The following is a 17383-nucleotide window of genomic DNA, read 5'->3' on the forward strand; positions in this document are numbered from 1 at the left end:
GGAAAGGAAGGGAGAATGTGAAGAATTTCTGAGTTCCTCCTAGGTATGGGTGGCTGTTGCAGCAGCATTTCAGCTGTTGGTAAGTCAAAAACTACTTACAGCTCTGTCTGTGACTAGTGTAAATCCATCTGCATTCAGTTATCAAAGCAGTTTACTTCTTTTTTTCTTCAAAATCAAAGCCTGTGGACTGGAGACATGCCACATTTCAAAGTGACACTCCAGTATAAGCTTTTATACACTAAATACCATTTAAAAAAGAAACTGGAGAGAAAGCTAATGTTCAGGAAGCAGGTGAAGGAAACGGCAAAGGTGTCATTTCTCAGAGGTGGAGGGAAAGATCTATGCCATTGTTTTCCAGTCATAAAGCACAAGGATCTGGAAATGACAGCAGCATTGTGTGGTCTTGGCCTGTCCTGCTGATCCCTGCTTTCTTTCTCCCCTCTGTGTTGCAAAACATACTGTCTTGGAAGGAGATGAATTGGGAGGTTGTCCCTGCATCTCCCTTTGCACTGAGAGGTAGAGTGAGTTCTTTGGGTTGTTGGTGCTTTGCTGTAAGTATTAGAACTTACAAGGGAGTTGTCAGGATTCATCCTCATAAATAAAACCCCCAGGAACAGTTTGGAGTGGACTTGTGTTGTTGTCTGATAGCGGAGGGCTTCTGATCAAAGAAGACATTAACCCCACAGAGGTGGTCAGCCTTGAGCTGATAAAATTCTTCCTGTGGGCGGTAAACAGTGCAGTGTATGGTCATTCTTTAAGGATGAAAAAAAATTATCAGTTTGTTTTGGTGGTTTCCCATGTGTTTAGATTACTTTATTTGCTCATCTGGGTAAGCGCTTGTTTTCCTCTGGGTGGTAAAGGAGGAGTAGGGTGGTACCAGAAAATATAAGAAGATGGCTGGCAGGGAGTGATAATAAGAGATCACAGGTTGTGTTTGTTATACTGTTGAAATCATTATTATTCTGCAGCAGTGGGACTTGAAGAATTTTCCCTAGTGACCTTGAAGGGAGACTGAACAAAAGAAGCTGGCAAGTGGTGTGAATTAGGGAAGAGAAGTGAATGCTAGGGAATGTAGCCAGCCTAGGAGGAGTAGGTATGGAGTAATGAGGCCTGACTTAACAGTACAGAGCAAGCTGAAGAACAGGTGCAAAGAAGTTGGTGCAGCTGCATGCCATGTGAAGGTGTTGTGGTTGTACCTGAAAGACCATTCATCTTTTGTCACTTTGAGCTCCCCATAACAGATTGACACTGAAAAAAGGGAAGGATTTAGGAGACAGGTGTGAGAAGTTCTCAAAGGCTGCATGCATGGGCAGGTGTGTTTCACTCTAAATCATCGTTCCAAGGAAAGAGCCCAGACTGGATTGGCAGGAGAGTTCTGGCAGAGTATTGGACTCTTTCACAGTACTGAAGTCATCCTTTAAGGCTTTCATAACTGTGAAGCCCAAAATGGGCAAGTTTTTGTTTTTTCTGTATGCTACAACTAGTGTAAACAGTGATCTGTTGTCATGGTGAAAGTACTGTATGAAACTAATCTTTCATCACTCTCTTTGTAGAATTACTCCATGTCTGTATATCTTGTCCGTCAGCTCACTTCAGCAATGCTGCTGCAGAGACTAAAAATTAAAGGCATCAGGAACCCTGATCATTCCAGGGCACTAAGTAAGTCATATTAATTTTCCTGTCTGTACTTCTTGAGGGTGGTTGGTGGCTCTTTAACTGTTAATCCTTAGGGGATTTGCAGCATTCTGAAAGAAGTCCATGCCTGGATTATCAAATTTCCCTTTGCTATTGCTGGGGCATTATGCATGCTTTCAGTGAGGGTAGCTGTGCTGATTGGGAGCACATCTAAAGATCCTGTCCAAAATGTTCTTATGAGAATTCTATGAGCAGCCCTTATTGAGGTGGGTTGTGAGGTGCAGATATTCTAAACTCTCTTCACTTGCATGTTTTGCTGATTGTCCCTCACTCACTGATGATTGTTTTATTCATCTCTGTATGCTGAGCTGAGTTTGCTCTACTAACTGTTGTGGCTGCTAATGCATCTGCTGCACATCAAACAGTCTTGCAATGAACAGTGTTTGCCAGTTGCTTATAAATAGTGAAACTGTTGGTGGTTTGATATTGCTATGATCTAGTTTCCTAGGTGCTTAATTTTTTTAGATAGCTTGAAATAAAGTACAAGTACTGGCAAATCAAGATTAGCAGTTTAAATAATGTCTGTTGTAACTTCTTTAATAGTTAAAGAAAAATTAACTGCGGACCCCGATAGTGAGGTTGCCACCACCAGTCTGCGTGTGTCTCTGATGTGTCCTGTAAGTATGGCTGGAAGTTACCATATGCAGATCTGTATTTTCATCTTTCTAAAAGCAGCCCCACTTTTTTATATACTGCTTCATTAATATAAAGCACTGGGGAGAAGAGTGCATCTATAAGCACCTGATTATAGCAGTGTTCAAACAACTGAATGCAGCTGGTGTAATACAGGTAGAATCAAATTGCTTCTCGTGTGTAATGAGGCCTGTAGAAGATGTAATCTTGCATATTGAGGTGTTGAGACTTAATTGGGTAGAGTGACAATAATTAAAGGATTTGGTGATAAATAAAACTTCTGATACCCTCATCTTGGTGGTATTGCTTATACTGTCAGCTGCTATGACAGACAGAATGATCACTGTGTAACGGGTAATGCTGCCTTGGGGTTTCTTTTCTTGGGTAATAACTGGCCTTGTGTTTGTGACTGGTCTGTTAAACTAAATGTTAAAATAGGTATTATGCCATTCTAATGTAACCTGAACTCAAACTCCCCTTTGGAATACTTGGCTAAAAAATGGCAAAAGTGGGAACTTCGGTAGGTTTTTTTTATTTCCAGGATTCAGTTTTTATTCACATTAGTTATTGGCAGATCCATTAGGAATGTTTCTGGCTGCTTTCTGTTCAGTGAAGCCTTTGAGGATGGCTTTACTGTTTAAGAACAATGAAGGGTGGATTTGCCTGCAGTATCCTTAGCACTGGGCACCTCTGTGGAGAAAAGAGACGCACGGATTGCCTATAAAAGGGGCCTATTAAGAAAGATGGGGAGAGACTTTTTAGCAGGGCCTGTTGTGGTAGAGTGAGGGGTGATGGGTTTAAACTAAAAGAGGGAGATTCAGGCTGGATGTGAGGAAAAAATTCTTTACTGTGAGGGTGGTGAGGCACTGGTATGGGTTGCCCAGAGGTGGTGAATGTTCCAGCCCTGGAGATGTTCAGCGCCCGGTTGGACAGGGCTTGGAGCAACCTAGCTGAAGATGTTCCTGCTCATTGCAGAGATGTTAGACTAGATGACCTATGAAGGTCCCTTTCAATCCAAACTGTTCTATGATTCTGTGCCTCTGACTTTGTTAGCCATCCAGATCTACTTCACTGCCTTCTGTTCTGACATTCTTTAAATGCCTCTCCTGCAGCTGGGAAAAATGAGACTGACAATCCCATGTCGGGCTGTTACTTGCACTCATCTGCAATGTTTTGATGCTGCTCTTTATCTTCAAATGAATGAGAAGAAACCCACCTGGATCTGCCCTGTCTGTGACAAAAAGGCAGCCTATGAGAGCCTGATCTTGGATGGGTAAGAGACTGGGCTTGGAGATTACACAGTTAATTTTTTTAATTCTGCACGTGATGGCTACTTTTGCATCTTTTGTGAGTTTTAGCCATTTCATACCATTTTTTTTCATCAAAATATTTTGGATTGGGAGGGATCATTAAACTATGTTTCTATTCCCATGTAATAAACTACAGAAATTTATCTCCAGACTGCATCATCAAACTCCTGATCCTCAGTGTATTTCTTCTGGAGAAACCCAAATGTGACATCTAAGGATTGATCTCCTTTTTACATAACCATTACTCTTAAGCTGTTAACTTTAAAATTTAATTTAAACTCATAAACAAGTATCAAACTTGATTCAGAGGATGGCAACTTCTGCTTTTGTATGAATTCTGTGAATTGCAGTAGTGTCAGAGTGGAATATTGGTAGGTCAGGTTGCTCTTCTAGGCTTTGTCTGTGACAGCTGTAATTACAGGCTTTCAGGTAAGATTAACTAAGGAGAAAGTACATGCAGTGGGTTGAAGGTGTGATCATAATTAGCTTTTCAACTGTGCCTCCTTTTCACTTAACGATAAAAAAACTCACCTGGAGTCAAAAAATAAAACCATTCACCTTTATATTTCAGGCTCTTCATGGAAATCCTTAATGAGTGTTCTGATGTGGACGAGATTAAATTCCATGAAGATGGCTCTTGGTGCCCCATGAGGCCAAAGACGGATGGTGTGAAAGTCTCAGGTCCACAGTGCACTAACGTAGACAGTATGTACATCTGGTGACTGTATGTACTGACAAAAGTCCTGGAGACTTAATTGCATCCTGTATAATTCTTATGGATGTTGGCGTTTTGTTTTGTGGAGGGCTTAATACTTCTTGCCATTGAAACAAAAAAGAAAGGGTTGCTTCTCAAACAATGTGCATTTTGGGTCTTTGCTCTTCATAATAGCTGTTAAGAGAACGGAAGGTTTCTCTTATTTAAGGTCCTTACACTGATAAAGGAAGATGACAGTTTGTACTTTAATAATCTCAGCATGGTACAGAATACTAATAAAACAGTTCCTGGGACATAACATTCTCTGCAGTAGCCAGGAAGATGAGCTAAAACAGGATTTGCATTTCTGGTCTGCAGATAGAAACTGCTAATGTCAACAACCTTTAAAACAACAGTGATACTTTATTTTCTCGTTTAGGTTCCAGTGTTGTTAGCAAACAGTGTTCTGCGACAATGGCCAGTGAGGCAAACAAGAAGCAAGCTGATGTTATTGACTTGACAAAAGAAAGCTCTTCTGATGAAGACGATGCTCCTCCCAAAAGGAAGTGCGCTTATAAGTCTGGATCACGTGGAAGCCAAGCCAGAGGGTTTGTCAATTTTAAAGATAGTTGTTACTCTGTAATGTCTCAATAAACTGATGCATAGACAGGCAGACTTGCAGTCTCTGTTCGGGATCCAGCTCCACACTTCCAGAGGAGAATTTCTAGGCCTCTCCTTGTAGAAGATACAGTACCTCTGATACAGTACCTTTGTACAGGTGAAACACTATTAAGACTTGCGCTGACTATTGCTGTGTTTGCAGGGATATTTCTCCATAGAAAAAGAGATTCTCCTGAGAAAGCAGATTATGCCAAGTGGAGGAGTTTTGTGCATTCTTGCTAAGTTAGTGTCATCTTGAAAGCTTTTCTTTTGCTGTCTGTTACACCCTTGAATCTGCTGTGGTGCCCAGGAAATGAGGCTGCATTGTGTGTTTCATCCATCCTGTTGGTCTTGGAAGGGAGGCGCTTTGCTATTTTGAATTAAGTTTTTCCTCCATCTCTCTTAAAATCTGGTATGTTGTGGATACTGCTGGCTGTGGTTATCAGTCCTGCATCTCGGTTAGCACAGTCAACAGCTTCAAGTCCCCTGTCAACTGATCTGTCTCTGTAGATGTGCCGAACTTCAGGGTCAGGTTTAACTAGCTTCTTTACTGTTGTGCTGCCCTCTGTCTTGTCACAGTCTGTGCAACTTGGATGCAGTTAGTTTGTGGTTTCCATAACATTCTTGCTCTTGGCCTTTTGTGTGCAGGAGACCTGCAGGGAGAGAGGGGCACTGGTTAGGCTCACCAGCAGTCGCCGCTCCATGAGGCTGTGCTAGTCATGGCTTAGTAGTTAGTGTTGCTGCCTGCATAGGTGTCTGCGTCTCGCAGCATAGTGGCTTATGTCTTGTACTAAAATAATAGTAATAAACCCCAAACCCCTTCTGTTTTGCTAGCTCTTTAAGTAATTAGCAGGTGTGCTGTGTTTCTAGTCTGCAGGAATGTGTGGTCTTTGGTGAGCAAATAGCTGGTCATCATCAACAACTTTCAGCAGTAATACTGACATGCTGTTGCTTTTTGTGAGGATTGTGGAGTAGTCCTTCTGCAAAAGACTTTATTTTCTAAGAACAAAATAGCTACAAACACATCTCTTAATGAAGTTTCAGAAGGCACCAAGACTTTCTTCCATGCTCTTGTATTTGAGATGGCTACCTGCAACCATAATTATGGGAGGACTGAGTTTTCTTGTGTCTGTGGCCTATGTATTTTCCTTGCTGTTTGGGTATGGAAATGGCATGTTTTCATTCTTCAAATCCAAGTCAAAGCCAGGCTTTTGGGAAATAGCTTATCTCCTGTGAACAGGGTTGCCTGAATGCTGGTTTTGGCAAAACTGTGGGATGCATTCGTGTAGGCAGAAGCAATGTAGGCTGAAGTGTAAGAGGTGCTTGAGAAGGAGGGTCTGAAATCCAAGCTTCTGAAATCAGAAGCAGCATAAATGTACCAGTGCAGCAGTGTGGGGAGGAGAACGTGAGTAATACTCACAGCTAGAGTGGAGCAGCCAGGAGTAAGACTCTGGGTGTTTCTACCTGACTTGGAGTTTATGAAATACTCTATGCATGTGGCTGAATGAGTGTTGTGTTGTCTTTAACAGTGCTGCAAAGTAATCGGGCTGAAGGTGGGGATGCAGAAGGGTTTAAACTGGTTGCAAGCTCCTGGAGAGCTGAACTTAGCTTGGGCTTAGCCTCTGAGTAAAGGTGGGTTTGGTGGTTAACTCTCATCTGTGCTCCAGGGGCTGAACAATGCCCAGTCATGCCCTCGGTGGGATGGGGTAGCACCAAGGAACACTCGTGGGGAGAAATTGACATGAGAAGTCTGCTGCTGGCTCTGTCTACCTGCAAATCCCTCCAAGGGTGCTCCTCAGATACAGATACCCAGTTCTGTGTCTGAATGATAGACTGCTATACATGACTCCAGCACTGTACTTTGTTTTAATGCCAACTTGCTCTTATGTCATAGCTGCTGTTGAGATCCAAGATACAGTCATGTTATTATGAAGACTGTTATGAAAAAGGAAATTAGAGTGGAATACTGTGTAGTGAGTAGCCATGCTGTGTTATCACAGAGTGATCTTGTGAGTAAGAGCGTGTGCTTTCTGCTCTGTAACTAACGGCCAGGTTGTTTGTTATTTCCCATGCTGTTTAAAACAGGGTGCTCATGTACCAGCCATCTGCGGTCAGAGTGCCCAGTGTGACAACGGTGAATACTGCTGCTATTCCTCCTTCATTAACAGACTGTCTGGTACCATTCCATCATCCACAAATTTCCAATATTTCATCAGATCTGCCAAGTAGGTGGTGGCTGTTTATAATGTTTGAGTTTGTGGGGTGGGTGGAAATTGGAGAATTAATACTTATTGGTTTCTTCTTTAATGGAACAAGACAATATGCAGTATTGTGCTGATATGATGTGTAAGACAGTCCAGTAGAGGCTGTTTTTTCCAGTTTCGGATTGCACTTGACAACATTGATATGAAAAACATTACTTCTGGGGTACAGATCGGCGCTGTGGAACAGCAGCCGGAAATGCTCTTGCTGTATTCAGTTAGACTTTGAGTAAACATCCTGATATTACGTACTGTAGATGAAAGGGAGAGTAGGTGCTTATTTAAGTTATAGACGTGTGATGGCACTGACTCATCCCAATTCTAGACATAGAGATAGTTCTGTTAACTGATTCTAATGGTGCTCTGTCTAGACTGTATGAAAAAGGTTAAGGTGAGCTACAATATGTAAGCTGACCTCTATTGACTTTCTTTATCTAGACAAACCTAAATGCCTATGATGTGTTCTTCAACACTGCTGCTAAATATCAGACAAGGTGGGGATACTGATTGTTTTCTATTGTGGCTCTTTGAAAAGAACACTGTATATAAGGGACTCTGGGGGTTCTGTTTGCTGGCTGTACGAACCCAGAGCCAAGGAAATGGTGACTTGTGGTGACAGGTGTCACGTTGGCCTCCTGTACTTCCCTCTCTTCCCTTCATTGCCTGTCTCCATTTCTCCCCTGCAACATCTCTGGGTTTTTTCCTCTTCTTTCAGCACCAGTTTGGCAATGGGATGGATGTAATTCCCCTTGTTTCTCTGTCCATTTTGGTTCCCTTACTGCTCCCTCCCTCCACTTCTCCCTTGTTAAGAATTCGGCTGTCTTCCCAAGTTGCAGAGTAAGCTGAGAGAATGGTAATCTAGAACTGTTGCCCATCTCTGCCAATTGAAACCCTAGAATGTGCAAGAATAAAAGACACTGCCAATTCTGCAAAAGTAGCTGAGCTTAAACCTCCTTTATGATTTTTTTTTTTTTCTTCTCTACTGGAGAAGAGGAGGAGAGATGCCACTAGTCTGAACAGATTTGGAGGTGAAGGGAGAGGGAGGGAGTAAGTTTCCCATGTCTTTCTGTTGACATAGCAAACACAAGGCCAATATTTAGAAATAAAACAAAAAAAAAAGGCTGTAATTTCTCATTGATTTAGTAATTTTAAACATCTTGCCCTAAATGCTTACACGCTAATGGTGTATAAGATGGACGCTAGTTGTCACTGCTCTTGGAGGATATACCTTGAACTACTTGTAGTTTCCTCTTCTTCATTCCTTTTATTTGTCTAGACACAAAACGGGGATGATATTAGAAATGTTTCCTTATTGGCTGCCCGTGGGTGGAGGAAGAGACCTGCTGCTTGTTTTTGGACTTGTGCATGTTGTGACTTTACTTCATTCCAGCATCCTTAATGTGATGACACTCTTCATGTCCCAGTTTGGCCAAGTCAGGTACAATATGCAGTGAAACTTGCATTATGAACCAACAGCTCCAAATGGCAACCTCCATCTAAGCAACCACATTGAACCACCCTGCAATATCCAGTGAATAATACATCATTATGTCATTCTCATTCTTAAAAAGAGCCACTTTGTACTAGATAACTCGTTTTGCTGCTGCCTGAAGTAGTCGTTGAAGAGTGGTGTCACAGTGGTATATTCCATATAGAAACTGTAACAAAATCTGTTCTATGACCACAAAGAATAGACAGTTCCTTAAATTTGTGGTTTATAAATAAAAGACTCATCCACTTATTATCCTTTTCTTCTTTCTAGGTTTGGATTTTCTTTCGCTTATGCCAGTAGATTCTCAGGTATGTTTCTGAACTGCTGGGGGGTTTAATTTCTGGGTTTTGTGACATACCTTTCAAGTAATTCTCAGGGTACAGTCACTGTCCATACCATGTTTGAGACCACTTGCCTAGACCTAACCACAACCCAGGACAATCCAAGAGGTGGTAATGAGGACACATCATAGGAGGATTCTGTTTAGCTGTAGTATGATAAATCCAGACATCAAAACTCTATCAATAGTTTGCCCTTCTAAAGTGGAAACTGATTTCAATACACCTATCACATACTCTTAGTTCCTACTGTGCATCTGTAGGCCAGATGGAGCTTGCAGATATACTTCACCAGCTGTTAGTTTTGATAATAGTAGGAGAGGAAGTTCTAAAGAAAATATCTTCATTAATTTGATGGGCACATGACTGCACACTTTTATAATAATCCCCGTATTTAACACTCAAACCCGATCTGTTGGCTTTGGATCTGAAGCAGACCTTCTGCTTTATCTTTGTCCCTAGAACACAACAGCAGTAGGACTTTCTTGTGCCTTATAAACAAAGGCTGAACTTCCTCCTTCCCACTTAACTGCATCTTGCAATGCTCTGTGCCTCACCTTGAGATCTGAACTCCCAAATGTGGGAGTAACATGTGGGAGGCTGGAAGCAGATACGCTGCCATGAAGTGTCCACTTCGGACAGTTCAAACCGTTCAGGCTCAGTTCCATGCATATGCCCCCAGTTGGAACCCACAGGGTTAGGAGAAAGTGAGATGTGACAAGCCTGTGTGTGTGCACGCAGGGGGGCCTTACACTGCCCTCCTCTTTGACACCTGGCAGCCTTGTGTTTCTGAGTGCTCAGGATGTTCAGCTGTGCTTTCAGGAGGCTTGTTTTCCACCTCAGGGAGGTTAAACCAACTTAGTAATTTTTCTGAATCAGACTTGATCAGGGCTCATTTATCACAACTAAAATGTTTTAGAGACCTGAACATATCATCATGGCATAGACTTTGAAAATGCAGCTGCTGCCCTGAGGGGAAGGAAATTACTCTGACCTCCACTGAAGTAGCAAAAAGCACTCTGCTGCCTTTCATAATGAAAGGAGCAGGCACAGGTGGTTGTGCCCAGTAGCTGTGGGCAGAGAACATTTTCCAAATAATAGTTTGTTTTTCTTGTGGATGTGGCAGTGTTTTTTAACATGTTAGTAAGTGCTCAAGCTAACCAGTTAGTAAGGGAAAACCAAAAAGAGGAGGAAGAGGGAGAAGTCATGGCCACAGTCTGCTTGCTCACTTGCTGGTTTTGCAGAACTCTGGTCCTTGCTGTGCATGTGTTATGTAATGCGTTTTGTGCCTGTTGTAGGGAAGATGTATCTTTAGAGCATGCATTTCCCTAGTGCAGTTAGTATCCTAATTCTTCATTGCTTGTTTCAAGCAGTACTGTCGTCCTATGTTTTTGGATAGTCTTTCCTCAACCGTAACAAGCAGCACACCTGGCAGCATCATCACATCGACCAGTCACCACGACAGCAGCACACATGTTAGCTCTTCCAGCAGGAGCAACGAAGGAGTGATAACCAGTGCTCCTGACGTCATCTCGCTGGATTGAGGCAAGGAACAGCCTGCTGGACTGTGGGATGGATGCATTGCACAGAGCTGCTGCTGCTCTCTCTCTCTCTGGAACTTCAGCACCTGGCAGGTTACTCTGATATTTATTGAAAGGATTTGCCTTGTGGGGAATGGAATAAATTCACCTCCGTTAGGACCATAAGTGATAGATCTTTTCTTAGTTTTCCTGTTGCCCACTGAATAGTTGGTATAGAAAAGGTACCTTCTGATCATGCTTTCATGCTTCTGGCTTGTTCTGGGGAAACTGATGACTTGTTGCTGGGTGGATTTAACAAACGTTTTTCAATTTTGTTGTAAAAGACAGCAATAATGTAAAAACAAACATTTTTTAATATATATATGAAAAGGCACTTAACCACTCTGTAACAACCACCATGACCTGGACTTAAGTGCACAAGTGTATGTGTTAGTGAACTTCTAGTATTTTCACTGGCCCCTGTAATAAATTTCAAGACAGTGGTGCTCTGTGAAATAGCCATGCCTTGAATTGTATGTCTCTTGTTCCTGGCTTCCCCCTTAACTTGGGGATATAGGGGAAGCCTCTGTAAATGAGATTTGTTTCTCCTTTTTTGCTCCTGATTCCATGTTTTTCATAAAAGTAATAAAATCCTAAGCTGTGGCTTCTCCTTGTACTGTTCTTTGGGCTGGGGAGGGGATAGACTATGCAAACTCTGCTTTATGTGACCTCTGCACTGCATTGTCAGAATTGGACCACCTGCTCACCACCAAAATCTCCAAACTGTGTACCATTGAGCTATAGTTGAATTTCTGGCTTGATTAAATTTAAGAGGTGATAGTAAAAAACAACCCAAAACACAAAAACCCACCTTTAAATGCCATTTTAGATAATGAGGTCCTCGGTGGCCCTTTCTGAAGTTGCTGCCCCATACCAGATGACCAAGGGAAGTGCATGCTTCCTCTAGAACTCTAAGGAGGCAAAACTGGAATTCCATTATCCAGTGCAGGAGTATTTTCTAGGATCTCTTGCTCTCACGGTTTCTGGTCACTGCAATAACTGCTGTATGCTGTTTGGGAACACCACACTCCTGCTTGCCATTGTGGAGGCTTGGGTTTTAGGAAGATAAAAGCTGTTCATAGCTGCACAATATTCCCATCTGACTGAAACTGTTGTTACAGTGCAGTGCCACTTTTCCCCACTTTACACAGCCTTCTATCATGGCTTTTATAATTCAGTGGGAACACCTTCCTCCTGTTTTACTCCTCTGCAAATGGGCTGCTTTGCTGTGTGTCTCCCCGTGCCCCTCTCACGATAGCCTCAGAAGTGCTGTATGCGGAACAGGTTCCAGGAAAACCAAGTTGTATTCACAGAGCTGGAATAGTAGTATTGTGTAGGCTGACATAGCAGCTTTTCCAAGTGTGTGTTTCTGCTGAGTAATCATATTTGAGATTATTCCTTCTGTAATGGCCAGCTTTCAGTTTTCCCTAATTTTGTGTTCCTGTTTTATTTCTTTAGTCAGATGTCTAGTGCCTTTTGCCTTCTATTACTATTCCAGTATCTGAAGTACATGGATAAGAAACATTGAAGCAGGATCTATTGTAATTGTTGTCTGCCCTGTAGTTGTGCCTTTAACAGTGCATTACAGTTTGTCTTTGCCTTGGGGCTTTTTGTTGCTTTTTGTTTTTTTCATGATCTTCCACAGCAGCCTTCAGTTGACATGTTGGTCTTAATATTGCCTATGGTTTTGATTCTTTCCTTATCTGCTGAATTTTTTGCACCTGTTACAAATCAGTTTCTAGCATGATTTGTTTCTAGTAAAGCCATGCTGCTCACAAAGCTTTCTTTTTCTGCTAATGGCTGGTGGTGTATCAGTGCTTTCTGCATCCCAGTTGCACAGTGACTTGAACTATTACAGTATGGAAAGAGGTTCCACAGTCATTCTGAATAATATGTTTCAAACTGATTTCTACTGTGGAAGATGTTAATTGTGCTCCTGATGTCCAACTGAAGCATTCAACTGCTCAGTAAGGACAAGTGCCATTTGTAGGACATGTGCTGTAGACAGTGGGTATTGGAAATACGGCTGTAATGTTAGTAATCGTTATGCCCTGTGTAGCAGTTACTTCTCCTGGCTAAGGCAGGGTTGTGTGGGAGCTTTGCAGCTACATTTATCTTTAAACTTTCTAGTGCCATGACAGCAATGTCAAATGCAAACTCCATCCGTTTGAGCCTTGTCCATTCAGAGGAGTGCTATCCTGTCCTAGGTTGTGGTGCAAGACATTGAGGTGAACAATGCTGTTTTCCTGCAGTGCTGATGTACATGCAGTAGGTGATTACAAGGTTTGGGTAGCCCTAAATGCTTTCATTCACTTGAGGTTGTATCGAGGGTTGGAGTACTCCAGTGCAGCCATGTCACAACCAGGAATTTACGCAGGGCACCAGGGGGTGCGACTTAATCAAGTCTGTACCCCATTAGCCCAACTCTGAACAAACCTGTCCATTACAGCTAGATGATTTTTTGGTCTATTTTTCTTTCAGTAGGTTCTAAAGTGCATCAGGTTCAATGACTGTCTTACCTTTTTTTTTTTTTTTTTTTTTTCATCTGGTTACTGCTTTGAATCATAGAATAGTTAGGGTTGGAAAGGACCTTAAGATCATCTAGTTCCAATCTTCCTGCCATGGCCAAGGACACCTCATCCTAAACCATGCCACCAAGGCTCTGTCCAACCTGGCCTTGAACACCACCAGGCATGGAGCATTCACAACTTCCTTGGGCAACCCATTCCAGTGCCTCACCACCCTCACAGTAATGAACTATAGCAAATAGCCTTTCTGACCATCTGCAGAAGGGAAGTAAATGAGCGGCATGCTGCAAGAGCTGGCCTTTTTTCTTTCCCTCACCCATCCATCTGCTGCCTCTATTCCTGCATTTTCTGGCAGTGAGCTGGCTGCTAAATCCTGGTTACATAAAGGCTGGAACTGTACACCTGTAGGCCTGTCAGCCTCAGCCAGCTGCTGATTTTCCTCCTTCCAGGTCACATTGGTCTGAAAAGTTCAAGAGCCACACGGGCAGGACCTTGCTGTCCAACAGTACAGCCCCAGGGTGTCCTGCACACATCCAGCAGCAAGAATTTGGGCATTTTCCACTTTAGTCACTGCCATGAACAAGATGCTGGGCTAACTTAGCATTGAGTCTGACACTAAATGACCATCATATTTAACTCTCGGTGTTTCTTGTGCCATTTCCTCATCTGCATGCAGTGTCATCCCCTTCTCCTGAGTGTTCAGTCCTGTGAAGAGCTGCTGCTGTGACTTGAGGCTTTGCTACTGTAGACCCATGTTTAACCACAAGTCTATAGGAATATTGATACTTTCCTGTGTCTTTAGATTGCTGATTTAGCAAGAATCAAATTTGGCAAAGCACTAAAAACGCAGATTTCAAGAAATGTGGATGTTACTATGCTATGTAAACGTAACACACATCCCACCAAGGCTGAGCTGTAACACTGTTTTTCCATGTTTGGAAGATGGGTCTCTTGATGAAGTTGTTTTAAGCTCTAAGGAAACCTGGAGAATGGAAAAAAACCCAAAATACTCAAAACCCAAATAAGAAAATTTACACAAACACATGTAAATGATTTCAGCAGTTACCACACTTATGTCCTTTGACAAAGAAACCTCCTCCAAAATAAAACACAACATTACAGTTTATGTGCAAGGAGTTCCAAACTCATCTCATGAAACTGGCAAATGTCTGTCACAAGGTCACAGGATACTCCTGAACAGCATTTTGAGTGGGGAAAAGGGAAAGGGAATATACAAACCACAACACGAGACTAAGGGCTCTGTACCATGCTGAGATGTTAGAAGTTCCAGTACAGCATAAGAAGGATCAGACTTATCATTTGAAAGACAGATTAGCAAGAGGGGGTGATGACATTTATGATACTCAGGCTGGTGCTCTTCTCTTAAAAGACTCAAATTGGTACCAAATTTTCTATCCTGCTGCCACTGAAGATGAATTCTTCAGGCCTTCAAAGACCTTGATTTATAATGATGGCAACTGAATCTGGTGTAGACTGGAAAGTCTTAATATGCAGAAAAACATTAACATTTTTTGGCACCTTCTGCTGGCACAGAAACCCAATAAAGGAGACAGCAGGAAAATAAAGAGTAAACTCTTTGTTCTGAACTGAAGATATGAAAGGGACAATAGGAAGAATCTTGGAGTTAATAAAACAGGAACTCTTCAGTCTCTGGTGCTGCCAAGGTCTTTCTTTAATTGCATGTGGGTAACAAGATACCTACCAAATGACTCATTTACAGGTAGATAATGCCTTGACCACAAATGCTGGAGATTCTGCCACTTGGGATTCTTCAGAAACACATCCCATTTTTCTGTTCAGCCCACTAGCCACTAGTTCTGGCACTATAAGAAAAAAAAAGTCAAGTTACATAAAAGGAAGAGATCACCAGTCATTAAAATACAGCCAGGCAGCATTAGACAACCCCTCCAGATGGCTCTTCTTGATATTTTTCTCATGGTGGCTCCTCACAAATTTCTCTCCTGTGTAACAAGTGGCTTCATTCTTGCTTCCAAGATACCTTTCAGGAGCTCAGCCTGCCTTCTCTGCCTCATGTGACAGTGAAGTTTCCAAGTACCAGACTGCAGCTTATATACACAAAGTGAGACAAAAGTGCATATGCTCAGTGAATACCTTCAGCAGTCTTTGGGAAAGCAAGTAGAGTCCTCTAGTGCTTTGTAGTAAATGCATTTACTACAGGATGCAAGTTTTACACAAACGGGATCTCACTGTACCTTCCATTAGAAGTTCAAATGTGGCTGGCAAGGAATCCAGTGAAAACTGTTCTTAAAAACTCCCACATTTTCTTACAACCATACTAGTGAGGCTCCAAAGCTCTCCTGCTTTGTCACCATAGGTCTCACATGCGAGCAAAGTGAAAAGGCTCTCTCCATTCTGCTGTTTTGTCCTTTCTTGTTCTTGTCTTCTTCAGCCCTCATGGCCAAGTCATGTATTTAGTAACTGAGCTGCTAGATTTCCTGCCCACCACCCAGCACTGTAGTCTGGAATTATTTTTAAAGCAAGTTTTAAATCTTGCAATTGTTTTGAAGACAAACTGGTATGTGAACAGCTGTATTGGGTGATAAATACTTTTAGCATGGAAAGTATTTTCCAAGCTTTTTCACAGAAGAATTTAATTTACCAAGAAAAACAGTTGTTCAAAGCACAGAAGTTAATGTCTAAATAGCTAAAAAAAAAAAAAAAAGTAAAAGCTTATTTCTAAAAATTAAAAAATCCTTGCTGCTTTTTCTGGTTATTTAGGATACCCTTCGTTTTTCTCCTGAACGTTTACAGCCACAGAAAGGAAGAAGGGGAAACACTACCCCCACAAATCATAACTTTCCCAAAGGTACAGGCAATTCATACAGAACAGCATAACTAACCTCCCCACCTACATTTTGCTGGTTCTAGTTAATCTTCTCTTAACTCTGGAATGAAAAACCCCTTCCCAAACACTCTTTGCCACCACTGATCTAATGGACATGGAACAGAGCTGTCATGGTTTGCTGGAAGTAACTGTGGAAACATGATTATGTATCTACCTGTTGCATCTCTGCTGTTGGCAGTGTCCAGTTTACAGCTGGATGTAAAAGACCCTTGATGATTTTAAGGGTCTTTTACAGCCAGAATGATTCTGTGATCTCATATATAACAACACCCTGTTGCATACCTGTATTTCTTTCTACCAGACAGATTACCTCCATAAGCCTGGTTTATGCTGTTTAGAGACATGCATAACCCTCCTTGCAGCAGGAACAATTTGCCCACTACCACACTAAATAGCAGCATCATGCAGAGTGAGATCATGGGTTATCAATGCACTTCTCGTGTTGTCCTCACACAGGACACCCTGCAGGAAAAATCAAAGGGGTGATACTCCTCAGGAATTTCAGACACTGATCTTCACTTACAGGGATTCTGGCCTGATTTAAGTCACTCCTGCCGATGCTTAACAGTTAGATTTGGACCAAGGCAGTGTATGCTATACACACAGCAAAGTCCTTCCAGGAAAAACAGCATCTGAGAACTCACACATGGAACAAACATTAAGGTACTCACTGCGCTGGCTGTGGCTGGGGCAGAGTTAATTTTCTTCACAGTAGCTAGTATAGTGCTATGTTTTGGATTTGTGCTGGAAACAGTACTGGTAATTTTAGGGATGTTTTAGTTACTGCTAGTGCACAAGAAGCTGGGAGGGGACACTGCAGGATAACTGACCCCAACTGACCAAAGGATATTCCAGACCGTATTACCTCTGCTCAGCATGTAAAGCTGTCAGAAAGAAGGAAGGACACCTGCCTGACCATGGGAAGCGGTGAATGAATTCCTTGGTTTGCTTTGCTTGTGTGCACAGCTTTTGTTTTCCCTCTTAAAGTGCCTTTATCTCAACCCACATTTTTTTCTCACTTTTCTGATTCTTTCACACATCCCACCATGGGAGAGTGAGTGAATGGCCTCACACCACCTCAGACAACACAATGTTCATTACACAGGTTGAGCGACACATTGTTCAGTGTGGACTTATCCCAACCAGCCCACTACCCTGCTCTTACCAGTTATCAAGAGTTTCTAAAGGCTTCACATGAATACTGCTCAGATGTGTTTCAGTAACACATGATACAAGTCCAATACACAGAACTACACTTGCCTCTTTTGTAGCCCACTGGAAATTAGCAACAGCACTGGCTTTGAT

The 17383-nt window shown here is 42.2% G+C and overlaps 1 protein-coding gene across 4 annotated transcripts in view; it reads left to right on the top strand.

Moving 5' to 3' along the window:
• Positions 1–11266, top strand: part of PIAS2 (protein inhibitor of activated STAT 2) — a 32713-nt gene extending 21447 nt beyond the window's left edge. Inside the window, exons 7-14 of one of the 4 annotated variants that reach the window (XM_062611773.1) lie at positions 1554–1659; positions 2239–2312; positions 3441–3601; positions 4210–4343; positions 4772–4898; positions 7078–7217; positions 9016–9053; positions 10457–11266. In XM_062611773.1, the coding sequence (XP_062467757.1) occupies positions 1554–1659; positions 2239–2312; positions 3441–3601; positions 4210–4343; positions 4772–4898; positions 7078–7217; positions 9016–9053; positions 10457–10627 (951 nt within the window). In that variant the 3' untranslated portion in view covers positions 10628–11266. Of the gene's footprint in view, positions 1–1553; positions 1660–2238; positions 2313–3440; positions 3602–4209; positions 4344–4771; positions 4941–7077; positions 7218–7691; positions 7740–8529; positions 9054–10456 lie in introns of those variants that run through there. The other 3 variants (XM_062611772.1, XM_062611776.1, XM_062611774.1) reach the window with 3 other exon arrangements.
• Positions 11267–17383: the final 6117 nt, after the last annotated feature.

The sequence above is a fragment of the Pezoporus occidentalis genome, unplaced genomic scaffold, assembly GCF_034315485.1.
Source record: "Pezoporus occidentalis ecotype Australia unplaced genomic scaffold, CSIRO_AGI_Poc_V1 ctg157, whole genome shotgun sequence".
Taxonomy (NCBI): domain Eukaryota; kingdom Metazoa; phylum Chordata; class Aves; order Psittaciformes; family Psittacidae; genus Pezoporus; species Pezoporus occidentalis.